A 17,303-nucleotide genomic window follows, 5' to 3' on the forward strand; every position below is an offset into this window, starting at 1 on the left:
CTGGAGAGGGCTGCCCCAAATTGCGCAAAAGGTACCGCCACTCGCTATTGCCTTTAACTTCCTTTTTGAACAAATACTGTTTACATTAATTTAATAAATCACATAACCAGTTGCTAAACTTTTTGTTTCAATACTGAACTACTAATTATGGAATGGACGTTAATCTCAATGCTGATATTTTACAAAGTTAAAACGAAGTACAGCCTGAAACACATAACTTAAACCTTTAAAATGATTATATTTAATAATATCACTTCAGAAAGCGTTTTTGCAAATTCAGTTTTTCTTCCTGAAGTTTAAAAACGGTTAAAGATCACTAGATCTTTTAATTGCGACCAATTGTACTTTCATCTCTCTCTCTCATTTTCGTATTAATATTTTTTTCTGTGTGAAGATTCGTTTAAAGATGTTATTTTAATAAAATCACCAATTCGTTGTTTATTGGCTTCCCAGAGATATCAGAGTAACGTGCACAAGATAAAACCATGCTAAAAAAGCTTGTTTCTTAAATTTGGCTGCGGCAGGAGGGATAAAAGTTGCAAAATTGAGAAAGCAACTACTCTTCACATATCGTACTGTTACAATCGATTTTTCTATATTTCTTGTTCCAATCTTGCTAGTGGAAACAGTATTTTAACAAGTAACATTACGTGTAAATATTTTTTTATATTTTTCCAGTGTTTTAGTTTTAAAAATAGTAATTCTTATGAAATGTTAGAAATTATTGATTTCAAAAATTCAACCTTTGAGTGAAAACTTATACAGTATTCAGTTTTAGTTTGATTTTCTCTGTCTTTTCAGTTTAGCATGATGTAATTAATCGAATGAAGTCTGCCTCAGAATAGGTGAGAATAAGTTGAGGAAACTCGTACCTTCCCAATCATTCTGATCTTTAATTTTTTTAAAGCGTACCCTCCAACCTGATATGTCGTACAACCCGCATGTCGCTATATTCCTTTGATTTTATACACTGCGCTACAGTACTGCTCCACATAACGAAATGTAATTTTTTTTAATGAAACTCCAAACACGAGAGGCATTAGAACCTATAGTACTTAGTACCGTGCTTGGGTTGGAGGTTGAGAAGACGAAAGAAGATATTTGTTGACATTGGACTTGAACTTCTGCAGACTGTAATTTTCAGGAAATATGTACGAAGCAAGATTGTTCCAGAAAACGGTAGTTGAATGAATAAACGAGGAAGATGAAAAGTTGGTTCTGTGAGTTTGAAGTTGGACAGTAAATGGATGTTGGCTGGTGGCGGTACGTGTTCGGACTGTTTTGAAAGAGAGAGAGGGGGAATTATAGAAGACAATCCAGAAGAACAGTGTCCATGGAAGTATCTGTAGAAGAGGCATGCAGCAGAAATAGTACATCTATGAGACAGCGAATAGAGAGACTCTGTTAGAGATGAGTCATTAATTAACCTAACTGCCCTCATCTGAACGGAATCTAGAAGCCTGAGAGAGGTTTTGGGGGCACCACCCCAGATGTGGGAATAATATTCCATTGTAGAGCGAGCGGATTTCAGATTTGTACAGAGTGAACAGCTGTTTGGAAGAAAAGTAACGCCAAGAGCGAAAGAGAGAGAGAGAACCAAGTTTTTTAGATGCAGAGGAAGTGATATTTGAAATGTGCTTGTGCCAAGAGAGAGAGATTAGAAGTCAGGGTAATGCCCAAAAGAGATATATCAACTTGCCTAGAAATCGGAGTGTCACTAAAGATAAGCATAGGAGCAGAAGAATCCTTTTTGCGAGTTATAAGACAAGACTGAGTTTTAGAAGGCTTGAAATAAACTACGTTGTCTTTGCGCCACTGGAGAATTACCTGGAGATGAGCATTTAAGGAATTGGTAGCCGATATTCGAGAAGTTGAAGCTGATTGAAAACTGGAAAGTGGAATGCAATGTGTTATCATCGGCAAAACTATGGATAGTATTTTCAGTCAATGGAAGAAGGTCATTAATATACAAGAGGAAAAGAGTGGGGGAAAGAACTGAACCTTGGGGGACACCGGCATTAGTGGAGAAGTTAGAAGACAGAGAGCCATCTACCATCACCCTCAGTGAGCGATCAGGGAGAAAACTGCATAACCAATTACAAAAAGCACTTGTTAACCATAAGATGGAAGCTTATTTAGAAGACCTTTATGCCAAACACGATCAAAAGCCTTTGAGATATTAAGAGCAATTGCCTGTGTTTCACCGAACTTTTCCATTGAATTTGTCAATAAATGGGTAACATAAACCAGAATATCACCAGTGGATCGACACTGACGGAATCCATACTGGCGATCGTTGATCAGACGGAAGGTTTCTAGGTAGTTTAAGAGTTGGTGGTTAATTGATTTCTCCATTACTTTAGGAAGAGTAGACGTAATTGCAATGGGACGATAATTGGATGCGAGAGATTTATCACCCTTTTTAGGAACTGGCTGGATATGAGCAAATTTCCAAGCAGAAGGAAAAACACCTTTGGAATAATAAAGTGAAAAAAGGCGGCAAAGAATAGGAGTAAGTTCAGGAGCACAGGTTTTGAGAACAAGTGGAGAAATACCATCGGGACCCGGAGCTTTCTTAGCATCAAGATTCGTCAAAATCCTTCTGACATCCTTTTGACGGAACACAAGAGGCATTGAATGGAGCGTGCTAGGAATGGTGGGAGGTGTATTTACCAAGATCATTAATACGTAAGTTGGAAGAAAAATGGGATGCTATTTGGTCAGCTTTATCCTTGGCTGAAGTGACAACAGAACCATCTGGTTTGGACAGAGGTGGGAGCAGAGATGGGTAAAAGTTGCGGCCAATAGCTTTGGCAAGAGACCAGAATGCTCAGCTACCATTAGGGCAAGAAGCAAGTTTTCTACTCTTAGCCAGTGCAAAATCTAGTTTCGACTGATTAATAACTGCTTTACAATTATTGCGAACTTTGGTTCGTGTAGGCAGAAAATGAAACTGAAGAATTGGAAACAAGCCAATTACGATTCCATTCCTACAAGAATAATTTTTCTGACACGATCTGAGCAAATGTTGACATCGAAGTTTTGAAACATTAATCCGACCAAGGAAATAAAGAAAAGAAATCTCGCAGGTCGTCCTATTTTGAATTCTTGTAATGCCAAACAATACGAGGTTGGGAATAGCCATGAGATAAAGGCTCCATTGGAGAAGAGACAATTACCAAGTTGTGAACTGAGGTGCCTAAAGGACCACTCACTTCGGCCGTGTACTTAGAAGGGTTGTTTGTGAGAAAAAGATCAAGCTGTTGTATGGTTAGGATTGTCCGGTATTCTTGTAGGTAAATGAACAATTTGTGCAAGGTCATTAGTAATTGCAAAAGCCTCAGCATCTCGACCAGCCGGGTCGGTGTGACTAGAAAACGAAAGCCAGCTCGAGTTATGAACATTAAAATCACCAAGGAAAATTACCTCACTGTTAGGAAAGTTGGACTGGAGAAAGTCAAGTTGCAAAGAGAGGAAGTCAAAGAGCTCCAAGTGGTTAGTGGAGTTGGGAGAACGGTAGAGACAACAGATGAATTTGACACAATGAGGTAGAGAGAGATTTTAAGCCAGAGAAGATCGAAAAGGGGAGATTCCAAATTACCAAGTCTCTGACAGGGAATATCGGAACGGACAATTCACAGCCGATTTATTCGTTTTCCAGAGTTTACCTGAAGGTTAGCTCGAAAAATAGTTGCCAATTGCATGGGAAAGGATGTTTGCAAAGGTCTGCAGAAACTTTGTATTGCGCATTGTTGTCAATACTTATGTGTTCCACGTAGCATTGAGTTGATATAAATTACTAACGAATAGAAGCTATATACATTTAATCAAGTTATTTGATCTCAGTCTTTTCGTGAGTAGGAAATGCTGTGTGCTACCAAACCACATTTCCTTGCATTAGTTCAGGATTATAGTGGATAGCCTAGGTAATATCACCGGTGATTCCTCTTTTCAAGGTTTCGTCTGAAGAAACTATTTTTTTTTAGCTCTACAGAAATTCTCTCTTGAAGCCAAAATGAGCTTATTTTGAATCCCTCCCGCTGTATTGACCACAGTACAGTTTAGAGTGAAGGCTCATTCTTTAAGGGCACCCAACACCAACTGCTGAAATATTGTTTCCTATGTCAGACTCCGCCAGGGAAAAATCGCTATCAGTTATTGTGGGATACGTAGTGTACAAAAAATCTGCTTTTAGAGATATTCAATTATCCTAAAGATTATGTATGTCAGTTGAAGAATGTCGTTTATTTTTCAGAGCGAAACATCTTTAGATGCTCCTATACCTAATGGTGATGCTGAGACAAACTACGGTCAGGTGTCTTTCGGGGTACGGTACAGGATTGAAGAAGACCGCAACGTTGGCCAGTTAATTATTGTTTTAAGGGTGAGTCCATTTTATATATCCATATAGATATCATAGACTTTTGTACATTTATTCAGTATGTAATCATTTTCATCGCTTTTTGTCTTCCTACAACTATCTGTAGTAGAAAATAGATAGAAAATACGTATATCAACTGAAGGTAGACTAGGAATATCCAATTCAGTCGATTAAAAGCTTGAATTAAAAGGTCTTTGTGGTTGTACTCGTATTGCTAGTATTTAAACAATTTTCTATATTCTTTTTCCCAGAGGGCCCACCGAAATTTGGATGATGATATCATATTTTTTGGAAAATATGGTATCATCGTATATAAAATATGTTTTCATCTTTTGAGAAAATGTAGGTTAGATTCCGCCGCGTACAGGATTTAACAGCTGCTACCTTTTGTCGTTGTTTTTCCACCGTGATCCAATTTGCCGAGCTCGGGTGGATTATGTATGGGTTTCCTTGACGAAAGTCTGATTTTCCATTTCATTAAAAATAAAAACCTATCACATAATACAAATAATTTTGGACCCAGTGTACTAACAAGTATTACCGAAACTTTTTAACCCTGAGGAAGCAGAAATATTTATTATGGTACTTTATTTATTATTGTATGCTGATAATAGAAATATTATTACAATACCGTACACAATTGAGCCGCAAATGATTGGAAAGATTTTTTGTATAAACTTTATTTTCTATGGATAGCATTGCCATTCTTTGCTAAAAAATATGTTGAGGTTTCAGGAACTCCTGGTTTTGTTGAATATCTCTTGTAAAATATGTGGACTTCTTTGAAACATTATCCTTCGTACAATGAGTGTTTCCTTGTCTTCTTTAAGATTTTCGGCTGCCTTATCATGGTTTATCATTATTCCTTCATTATTGCTTCGCCTGAGATCTTCAAACACAGCTGCAGCTAGTTTCGGATGGAGTGATGTTAATAAATCTGGTTGTTTTGGTTAGCACAGTTGGTAGACTCGCCTTCCTCCACACACTAGGTGGAAAAGGCCCGAGTTCGGTCTTGTCGATGGCGTTGGAGTTTTTATGGGCCTTTTTCACAACCTGCCTGAGTTAGTCGGTCTCAGGCGAGGGTAAAATGGATTTTTCGTCTAGAAAACAGAAAATCGACCACAACACACGCAATTTACAGACAGTAAGGACGCACTGAGCAATATGGCCTTCGTTGCCAATGCTCCTAAAACCCTAGCACAACAACAATAAATTTACAAGTGATAAAGAATGTCGTTGGATCATCATAGAAATGAATCCTCAAAAAAATTAATGAATAAAAAAAAGGATAAATTAATCTTCATTTTGAGCAAAAAAAAAGTTTCTCATTTAATACTTCTGAAAACAGCTATATAAAATCCCTACACTTCTTTGATGGTCCCATATATTCGTGGACATCTTGTTGTGTTCTTCTCATGGTAAACCACGGAAATATTCTCAACATGGAGTCCGACATCGAAGCAAAAGCGTAACTTGGTCACTTTAATTGCAAACATAAATTGTCCGCTAGCTCGGGATGTTGCGGTAAAACGGCATTATGTATGATTATGAACATGCAGCTTGACTGTGAATTTGTGTTTTAACGAGTGTATCTGAATAATAAGTCAAGTGGGTCGATATGTGCCCATTTGACACTAATCCGACTAGAGATGACGTTCGCTTAGCCTGCTTTAGTTGTGGATCTCCGCTCAGATTAATATGCTCTTGGCGGTACGTATTTAACATTTGTATATGTATCCCATATTCTAAAACCTGTGGTGAAGAATATTAATAAAGTATCGAATTAAGCTATGGGTTGCAAATACTAATAACCCGTTTTTGAGTAAACTGAAATCTTAAATATTTTTAAGATAAATAAAATTAAATTAATATATGTATTAGTATATTATTTTAAGTACTTATTTAAAATCTTAAAAATATTTTAAATAATTCAATTATTTAATGTTAAATTTAAAAAAAAATCATGTTAGGATATCTTATTCCAAATACATTGAATAGATAGTTTCGAATTTGGGTGTTGTAAGTTTGTGAGGTTTGTCATTGTTTAATAAAGACAGACCTTACTTATACATCTAAATTGGCCAAGGAAGCAAAATCAGATAATTGGCATTCATCCTTCAGTACAGCTGGTTGCAGTTGTTGCAAAATGATACGTACTGAAAATGCAAAAGTTTTATATAATTCTTCGTATAAAATCAAAATACAAATGAAAATAAAGCAAACCTATTTGAAAATATATAAAAAATAAATAAATAAAAAAAATAGCAAACGCTTTTATTAGGTTGTGCAAACCGGACGTCATAATATTTTTATTACTATTAAAAAGGACTGCAGAATTGTTAGCTGAAAGATGTGACCGTTTTTCCTAATGATTTGATCAATCTTAGTTTATTACATTTTACCGCGTTTAACTTATATTTTTATTTTATTTTGCAGTAAACTATAGAAAGGCGTTTGCAGTCATCAAAATTTATTTTTAGTCGGCATTATTTTGAAATAACTGCAGATATCACAAAACCCTAAATTACACGTCATTAATAAAATTTACTAATTAGGTATTCTGCAATCATTTATGTTTTTATATGGAGTCTGTTTTAGTATTAATTTATAAATACTGGCCAGCATATATTATTGCGATATGGATTTGTCTCTGTTCAAAATTGTATTTATTATATTTTGCTGTTTAATATATTTTATCTGATTACACACCCGTTCGATAATATTGTTTTAAAAATTCGTTTAACGTTCAGTGTGAAACTACTGTTAAGAAATGCATCCTTCTTAATAATTACATCCATTTGTTAGGAAGACGTTTTCGGTAGGATGTTGTTCAAAAAGTAACGAAATTAAAACGTGTTATAATGTAAAATAGAACGATGTAATTCACTTTACCTGGAGATAATTATTCATACAGTTAAACGGTGCATGCTTGTATTATTCATTGGCGAATTACACGTCCATTTGTGAGGGATCGTCAAATTTAAATGTTATAGGTTACTGTATTGCTGCTTGTACTGAATTCGCTTTTTATAGCAATTATTATTTATAAATTGAAATTGTAACTATTTGTTGGCAACGTTCATTTGCCATTTGTATGCTACTACTATATTAACTACGGGTCTTCAAACTTCAAAAACTACCAGTGAAGAAAATAATCCCTTAAAACAATTATTTTGCATAATCGCACGCCTTCCAAATAAATAATGTACTTCTCGTTAAAGAGCTGTGCTGTATATTTATCGTATAAGAATGAGACTACTCTGGTGATTTTTTTTTTTTTTTTTTTTTTTTTTTTCACACAGTAGATGTTTGATGCCATTACAGCAGATTTCTTTTTCTACTTAATCTCTTTTTGCTTGTTACGTGTAGAGTAGCATTCGGCCTATTTTCTTAACTTATGTAGGATTAATTGGCTTCTTCATTACATTTTTTCGAATAATTCCACGTAAATATAGGATGTCGTTTTTACATTATTATTTTTGAGGACAAACTCCTGATGCTTTTTTATGCGCGTTCACAGATGCCTAAATATTACAGAGTGTATGTGGAGTTGGCCTTCGCCAAAAATCCCGAAAAAAAAAAAAAAAAATCCAACGAAATGTCTGAAATGTGCGTACATCGATAATTTATATACTCTCTGAATATACTCTCAGCCAACACTGCATAGCATTAAAGCTTCTCTGCTAAATATTAGAGTGTATGTGGAGTTGTCCTCCAGGAAGTCTCTTCCCCCGAACTTACGGATGTTTGTCGCACCCGGCTAACGAGACGGAAATTTATCGGATTTTTTCTACTGTTCCCGGTGCGTGTAGGATGTGGTTTTGACATTTTTTATGATAAAATCCTTGAGACTTTTTTTTTTTTTTCTGTACGTGTTCTTTAACATGTCTATTCTTCTGTGATAGCTGGATTTCCATAAAACGGAAATCCAGCTATCATAGAAGAATCTAAATTATAGATTCTTAAAAAAAAAAAAAAAAGATACGACACAGGGACAAAGTGCTTGTGAACAGTACTTTTCATTTAACAAGTGGCGTTAAGGACATGCTTCTCCAAATTCACCAGAGAATGTGTTTTATACACGGTAGTGCATCAGCACAGTTTATCTTGCTGGCACGTGAGCATTTGGTTAATTTAAGGCCTTGTTTCGTAGCTAACGGATTTTAATCCCTTTGACTTATTACTCCGAGGACATCTTAAAAACTTTGTGTTCGAGGTTAGAGAGGAAGCCCAGCCTCTTGCGTTCATTAAAGACCCAGGACTGAGGTTTTGCCAGTCGGTGATACATCGTTATGTCCTGTACACAGACGTGGATGGACAACAATTTCAACAACTGCTATAAATAATGCAACAAACTTTAAAAGTAAAATAAATGTAATCAAAGAAAAAATAAAATGCATCCAAGTTTGGACAGCAGAGTTTTGAAACACCATAATGCAGAAACTATGCGAGATACGGAAAACGTTTACGCAGATTTGTCTTGTGGGAGATGTTCACCTCTGGAATTTGAAGATAGCAGTTTGAAAAACCCTGTAAATATGTTTCGGATGGTTGGGAATTTCTTGATAAGTTTGATATACACAAGATTTTCAGCGTACTTTCTGTCAAGTGCTGCAATTTTTCGCAAGTGGTTCTATAACTCCCAACCCCTTTTCCAAGTTCCACCATCTTTGAGACAAATATAAATTTATATGGCTGGTGAAATTTGGAACTAGATTCAGATTAAATACCCCCAGCTCTCCCCATCTACAGGAACATTGATATAAATTTAGCACAATAGCTCCGATCTTCTCCAAATTTCAGGACTAGAATAATCTTAGACACATTTGTACTAAATTTTGACAATAGGTTAAATTATTTTTTCTGTACAGTTGTCCACACTTCCTTTAAAAAGAACTACGATAGAATATTTATAGAACTGTAAATACTGTATATATTTTAGACTAGTTTTAATCAGTTATACTTCTTATGCTATGCCGATATTTCTTGAGAAAATAAACAAATTTGAGTTACTTGGTGTTTAAAGCTATATGCAATTAATTAATGAGTTAAATAATTCGATATTTTCATCTTTCTGACCTACAGGAAGCTCAATACCTTCCTCCGAAACAGTATGGTGGCACTGGAGATCCTTACCTTATTTTACAAATGTTCAAGGAAAAGGGACGAAAGAGATGGTCAAAGAACAATGCTCCTTATTTGTACGAGTTTAAGACAGGAACCAAAAAGAAAACTCAGCACCCTTTATTTAAAGAGACTTTTGTGATGGATTTAACTAGGCATGATATAAAAGAGTCTGTTGTTAGGATAGCTGCTTTTGATGAGGAAAAATACAGCAACGACAGTGAGCTGGGGCAGGTGACTTTTTCGCTAAAAGAGCTACAGATTGTTCCCAATGCTGAAGAGCAACTCCACACACTTGACTTTACAGAGCCGAGACAGGTAATATATTCCCTCTCGCGTTTAGTATTTCTTATATAAATTCGTAAAGGATAATAGCATCTATCCTCGTAAATATAATGTGACAAGAACTAATTTTACATTTTCTGACCCTTGAAAATTACCCACCACACTACAGATATTTCTCGTGATTGTCCAGGCGGTTTTTTTCTTTATCAAATAATAGGTTCCTGTAATTTGATAAAAGATCATGTTGGAAATCACCGAAAGGCTAGAAATGTCAATAACACTGTATAATAACATTCTTTCCTAGTAGAGTGGACATTTAACTTTTCTTATTTGAATACTCTTCTTTCAAACTTTGCGAAATTATTTAATTTCAGATAAAGATTCTGGTTGACAGTCAAACAATAAACTTATAGCTATTATGTCAGAATGATAAAATCGTCAAACAGTTAAATGTACGGAAGCATATACTCAGGTCGAGATTATGTCATATTTTATGTCAAACCTCTGTTAATGGCTAGTGGTTTAACGTAAAATAGTATAGGCGTTGAGTTGACACAAATTATGGAGAGTTAATATAAGGGTAGAAGGATTGAGTTGGTGGAACCGAGAGGCTTATACTTGCCTGACCATTATGCTAGCAGCATTGTGCCACAAGAATTGGTGCCGATCGTTTAGAAACGCCAGAATTGGACGTAGATTTAACACTTATACCTGATGTGGGGAAAAGGACGTGCACAGTACAATTTGTTTTCTATATTTGTTGGATTTTGCGTAACTCATGCTTTATTTTAATTCCGAAATCTAACAGGAATTTAATTATTAAAAAAAAAAAAAGCTGTATTTTGTCTGTCCGCTTCATATACTGATTTTGTGTTTTCAGGACAACGGAGAATTGCTATTTGGACTTAGCTATCTTCCAACTGCTGAAAGACTGACAATCAATATCGTTAAAGCTAACAATCTCCGATTCCTCACAGATGATCCAGAAACGTTCCGTAAGTTTTTAAAACGCGCGTTGTGATCTTTTAATTTGCATTTTTCTAACGAATATAGTGCTCTCATTTCAGTGCCTTCACTTTCTGTCAGCCAGAAATTGATATATGAAGTAGAAAATTTGGTTTTACATCCAGAACCAAAAAATCAAACCATTTGAACTAAGAACCAAAGGAGCTAACATTAGTTTGCTTCAGGATGGACTGCCTTCAGTATTTCAACAAAATCGTGTTGAGAAGGAAACCTTAACATGGTTAAAAGTAATGTGGCTCATGAAGGAAAACGCCTAGCAACAGAAATAAACATCCAATCCAGTAGAGCAGTAACACACAAACTGATCCGCGAACCTAGGAGATCCGCGAGAAGTCGGACTTCCACAGAAACAAGCTCATCTGTTACAGTAATGCTGAGAGATTTACAGATAAACAAATAATTTTATTTTTGAAATCCAAAGTTCCAATTTTGAAAGCGGGTTAGAAATATATTTGTTTGTCAATCACAATGTTCTGTTATTGAGAACGATGAAACAAAATATTTTAATTTGGAGTCGACCGATGAAATCAGGAATCGAAAAGGTTCTCTGGCCGGAAACGTTCGTTTTTCATTAGACTAGAGCATAAAACAAAAGATGATATCGATTCGCCAGACGGACATCAAATATCATAGTTTCCAAAGCCATCTCATTTAACTCTTTGCTGATAACATGCGAATTATGTGGGGCTTGGCTGTGCCTTTGCTGAAATAAAATAAATGCTCCAGCATGACCATAAAGGATAAGGAATTTTAAAACTAATCAATAACTGTATTTAGGGATCATGTGGGCTCGAATCATTCTAAACTACAATGATTGTACTACTGCACTCTTGAATTTACTACTCAGCAACGTCGCTTAAATTATTATTATTTAATATTGATCAAAATTGGATTTGTCAAGGGGCAATCTTGTCTAAACAATCTGGTTAGGTACTATGATGCAGAAAATAATTTTGATATAATATACTTGGATTTCACGCTTTCGATACTGTTAATAAAAAAAATCCTGCTGTCAAATTGGAAATTTGGAGCAGTATGGCATAAAGGATAAGTTACTGTTATGGATAAAGAGTGGTTGTGTGTGAGAAGACAGAGTGTGGTTATTAATGAGTATTCCTCTCCGTGGACTAATATTATTAGTGGAGTTCCCCAGAGTTCTATGGTGGACCCATTGTTTTCTATATTTATTTATGATATTGATGACTGTAGATCAGGTTTAATGGCTAAGTTTGCAGATGGTACAAAGGTTGGCAGGGTGGTTAATGATAGTAATCAGGGTAGCTGCTGCAACAAGGTCAAAAATTAGGTAAATGGGCTGAGAAATGGCAGTTTAAGTTTAAAATTAACGAATGGAGGTACTGCATGTGAGTAACAATAAATCCAGAATAACGTACGAACTGTACTCGGCCTAGTTGAAAATGAAAAAGACCTGGGGTTAATTGTACAGCCAGATATGAAGTTCTCTGAGCAGTGCAGAGAGGCTGCCAGGACAACTAATGGGTTTTGTCAATGATATACAGGAACTTTGCTAGCAGGGATAAGGAGATGTTATATTATCCAATTGTACTAGGCAATGGTCAGGCATCATCGTGCGTACTACCTACAGGCCTAGAGACCTCATTTTAGAAAGGTTGTAGTCTGCTGGAACGGCTTCAGTTGTGCAAATCGCAGCGTTTGGAGAGTAGGCTCTGCGAGGTGAGCTGATCTGTTTAAGGCCTTGAATGGATTCAGCAAGCTCAGTGCTAATTGATATTCTTCCTCTTGTTCAGATTGCACACATGAGGTGGTATAAATTCAGGAAGGATGGCAGGATAGCTGTGCAGACGTTTGCTTTCAGTCAGTGGCTGGTTGATTGTTTGAACAAACTTCCATCTGCTGTTGTAGAGGTGGGTAGTTTGAATAAATTCAAGGGAGAACTATAAAAGTTATTGGAGGGGGACGGAGAGGTGATGTGGGAAGGGTTTTTTTTTTTTTTTTTTTTGCTGATGCTTTATAAAATTGCTTTCTTTTATCATTTGCCACCTAATACTTAAATAGAAGTGGGCGGCAATGGAGACAAGGTATCGACCGTTCTTCATTGCAAAGTACCCCTTACTTCTGATATTTCAGAACTTAGCATTAAATAATCTTAGTAAGTGTGATAAGTAGGATATGATATTCATCTGAATTGTCTTCATATATGCAAACATATTGAATTAAATGAGTAATTTTTTCGAAGAGGGAAAAAACCCCAAGATTTCGGGCACTTACACCAAAGCTTAGTATTTTTCACATACTCTTAATTAAAATTGCACCAGAGAAGTTCAGGAACTTATGGCTGTCCAAATATTAGTAGATATTTATATTAGCTTATCTGCTGCGATATTGGCCCTACACCAATGGATCACATTATCTGTACACAGACTTTAAGAATTAGACCGACAGATACTGAGAATCTTAAATTATAATTTCAAGTGCAAAAATTGCTATAATCTGCTGCAATCGCAATAACGCTGAAAAAAAGTCAGTCCAAGTAAAAAAAAAAAAAAAAAGCGACCGTATAGTTGCTTTGTATGCTGACTTGGAAGGGCATTATTGTTTTTTAATAAGATAAATTTGTGGAAAAGTCATTTAAGGGCTGCTACCTGCTTCAATCCCTCCTTAGAATTCTCTTCTCGGTTTACTCCAACGTTCAAAGGATTTAGAAATTATAGCAAGGCGATTGTTGAACATCAGCTACATTAAATTATTAATTATGTATATATAAATGATGTAAATATTGAATTCTTCGGAAATATTACTTTTCTTATTTCTTCAAGAATTAATTTTTAGCAACAGTGGATGAAAAACTTTCTGTACAGGCTATACCGTTTCCCGAGTATTTAAAAGCTACGCTTATAAATTTTTCTTTGTTCCCTGTGAATTGTAATGCACGTTAACATAACTATGAGATTCGGGTAATTAATAGTAATTGGCACTTACTGGGTATTAAATACGAGGGCGGTTCAATAAAGAATCGCCCTGACCTAGCTGCAGAGGTGCTAGCCTGTTGATTCTTGGCACAGGTTTTAGTCCTTTTATACATAGCCACCGTGCAGATTTACACATTTTTCCCATCGATGGATGAGGCTACAGACATTCTCCTCCTATAATTCTGGAACCAGACTCAATAGTGTGTGCCTAAATTGTACATTCTCTTGACAATGCAGGAGAACATGTTCCCAGGTCTCAAATCCGCGACAAGTACAAAACGGGCCCGGCTCTAAACCACGCTCAAAGAGCTATTCCCCGTTAACAAATAGGAGGTATACATTTTAGGCGTGAACCACAATTTTATACCTGGAGATGCTAAGTAATCAGCTTGTTGAATATATCTTTTTTGTGGTTAGGCCATGTTGACTCTCATTCCATCTTTGTTGCCATGTTCCTGTTAGCTCTCTCCAAATTCTAACCTTTTCTTGTTTTATATCATTTGCAGGATCAGATGTTATGGCATGCACAATAATCTAAAAGCCCTTCTTTAGTTTGTACAGCATTCCACGATATATAATGTATAGATCTAAGGGCATCACTCCTCCTAAGACTTGTAGGGCATTGTTTGAAGTGGTTCTATAAGTATCGTCATAATACGGATCTCTACAAAGAAATTAACTTAGATTTCACCTTTACTTTGATAACGTTTTGGTGCCAGACACTAGTTGCATAGGATACCACAGGCAGGAAAATTGTTTTGTAGTATAATAATAAAGTTTTCTTAGTCATACCCCAGTCTTTCCTGGAGATCCTGACCACCGATGCAGTAAAATTCCGAATTTTGTTCTTTAATTTGAGTGGCTGGAAACTCATCCTATCATCTAATAGAACACCTAGCTACTTGGTCTGAGGTACATAAGGTATCTGTATATTATTGAGTAGGATCCTAAGAGGTCTGTTATAATTAAAATGTTTGCCGAAAGTCATAAATTTTGTCTTGCTTTGAGAAATTTTCAGTTTGTTAGTATTGGCCCAGGATAACAAATCATCGATAATTTTTCATGACCTCCCTTAGATAGCCACCACCAGGTCATCAGCGTAAGCAATTTTGACTACATTGTGATGCGTTCTCAAGAGCCATTGATCCAGGACTGCATTCCAGAGGAGAGGCCCCAACATCGACCCCTGGGGGAATCCTCTGGAAACCTGAGAATTATAAGTAAGATGCTTAGCACTAACCTTGACTGAACGTTCACAAAAATAAGACCGTAAGACTTCGTAGAAATCGTCGCAATTTGCAGACCTCAAGAACCTGAGAGAGCTCTCCCCCCACAACGAGTCAAAAGCACCCTCGAAGTCCACAAACACGGCCAGGACATATTTGGATGCAGAGTTTTGTGCAAAAGAAGTCAGAGTTGTAATTGCTTCCTCAGTTGATTTTTCCCTTTTTAAAACCAAACTGAAATTTAGAACAGAGTTGTTTTTCTTCTAGCATTTTTTGATGTCTTGGGGCTTAAAAGTCTCAAATATTTTCCTACGTTCGCCAGCAACGAGATAGGAATATAAGCACGAGGTTCAGATGTTGGTTTCCCTGGCTTATGAAGGATCTTTAACAGAGCCACTGCCTAGGAAAAAGCCCCTCTAGGAGGCATTTATTCATAAGATTTAATAAGATCTGTGGGTAAAGATAAAAAAAAAAAAATTGACTATAATAAGGTTCTCAATCAGATCTGTGCCTGGACATTTCTTACTATTTAGTTCACCAATAGCAGCTCCAAGATCCAAAAGAGTGAACGGTTCAATGTCCGTAGGACCATGATATATTTCATTATTTTGCCTTATCTTCTGTTGTTCCGGTGTGTCAAGTTCAGGAGACTTGTTGCCCTGGAGGCACAATAGATAAAATATGTAATATATGCTCATCTCTCTGTCTTCGCTGATGGCTCAAAATCATTTGTGGAATCCGCTGCAGTCTTCCCAGACAGTACAGTATCCGAGAAGATTCCCACGAGTGGAGTGGGAATCTAGCTAGCTCTATGCTATAGAGCTAGCTTTGAACCACATTGAAACTAATAATTATCAAAGGTTATGGTAATATACAGATTATTTAAGTGCTTTACTGGTTATATCAATGACGAGAAATAATCCTCATCCAGTCCTGTCCAGGGTTCTGCAGATATTGTATTCTCTTTATGAATCTATATTTGACATCCGATTCTGCTAAATCCCATGCAACATTGGGATCTGTAGTAATGATCTGGCAGGTACTTTAGCCAGATCAGAGGAATCAGTGTGTTGGTCCCCTATATAACTACAGGCAAGTAATACATAATATATTCAACTCCCATTGGCAACAATCATGTCACGGACAGCTCACAAACAAGTTGTACCAGATTAAGCCTGTAATCCAAACGTGGCAGTCTAGTCTGCACAGCAACCTTAGAGAGAAGTTAATCCTGTTCGTCTTCGCATAGGAGAGTCTTACGCATTATTTTCTGAAGAGGGCTAGTGATCCTTCTGTGTGTGACAATTGCGAAACCATCAAGCATATTTTAACTGAATGTCCACGTTTTGGTCACGAGCGACGGATATCTTTTATCGCATCTAGCCATCTGCCTAAATATACTCGGTCATATACTCGGCCAGATACTACCTCACAATGACCACGTGTCGGCTATTTCTAACTTTAAAATTGACAACCTTGTTTAGATTAATTAAAATATGCCCTTTTATTATATATATACTTATGTATAAATCGTTTATACTTTTTTGGTAATATTTTATTCTTATGTAGCCTAAAAGGCCTTTTTTTGCATGGTGACCAATTTTCTTGTTCGCTATAATCATTTACTATTTTTATTCATTTACCGCTATTATAGCCTGTGTTGCTACAGCTTCAAACTCCAAACCAAACTAGTATTTAGATACAATTTAATAATTTTACGCGGGAGTTAAAACAAATAATAATTAAAAAAAATCTGGCCGCTCTTAAAAATTTCTACATGAAACTCTTATAGTTGTTCCCCTTCGCTTTTCAATCATGCCACTTGGAAATGAGCTGGGTGAATTTGAGAGTGAAAAGCAAGTTGGTGGGTTTTTGATATCACAGGGTATCAACCTTTTGATATCAACAACTCAGTGATAGCGTCGTTTGACACATCTGGAGAGTCCCTTGTTGAATTTTGTCAATGACGGGAAGCTTACTGAAGCCTTTTAAAGGAGTGGGGAAAGGGGATAGCCAGATTGTTTCCCTTAAGACATGCATTTGTAATAAGACCAGATAGTGCCTCACGTGCTGATTTGCTTTGGTGATATTGTCTTGATTTTATATTATGCTTCGTGCGAAGAAATGAAAGAAACACGAAACAATGTCTCATGTTTAGTATGCAAATTTATAATAATAATAAACAGATTCATCAGAATCATCCAAAGGTGGGGAAGTTTTCTTTATATTAATAGAGGTAGCTTCATCTGTGCAGCAGTTACTGAGGCTTCAAATCGTTGAGATGAATGACAAATCAATCAAGCAGAATTA

At 36.2% G+C, this 17,303-nt stretch overlaps 1 protein-coding gene across 2 annotated transcripts in view; it reads left to right on the forward strand.

The window, feature by feature from the left end:
- LOC150084522 (synaptotagmin-1-like) overlaps nucleotides 1-17,303 on the forward strand; it is a 234,374-nt gene that overhangs the window by 203,879 nt on the left and 13,192 nt on the right. For both annotated transcript variants that reach the window (XM_090375279.1, XM_090375278.1), the window contains exons 4-6: nucleotides 4,256-4,384; nucleotides 9,467-9,823; nucleotides 10,671-10,785. In XM_090375279.1, coding sequence (XP_090231405.1) covers nucleotides 4,256-4,384; nucleotides 9,467-9,823; nucleotides 10,671-10,785 — 601 coding nt within the window. The remainder of the gene's footprint in view (nucleotides 1-4,255; nucleotides 4,385-9,466; nucleotides 9,824-10,670; nucleotides 10,786-17,303) is intronic.

The sequence above is a fragment of the Mastigoproctus giganteus genome, chromosome 6 (assembly GCF_048544385.1).
Source record: "Mastigoproctus giganteus isolate SK-2022 chromosome 6, ASM4854438v1, whole genome shotgun sequence".
Classification (NCBI taxonomy): domain Eukaryota; kingdom Metazoa; phylum Arthropoda; class Arachnida; order Uropygi; family Thelyphonidae; genus Mastigoproctus; species Mastigoproctus giganteus.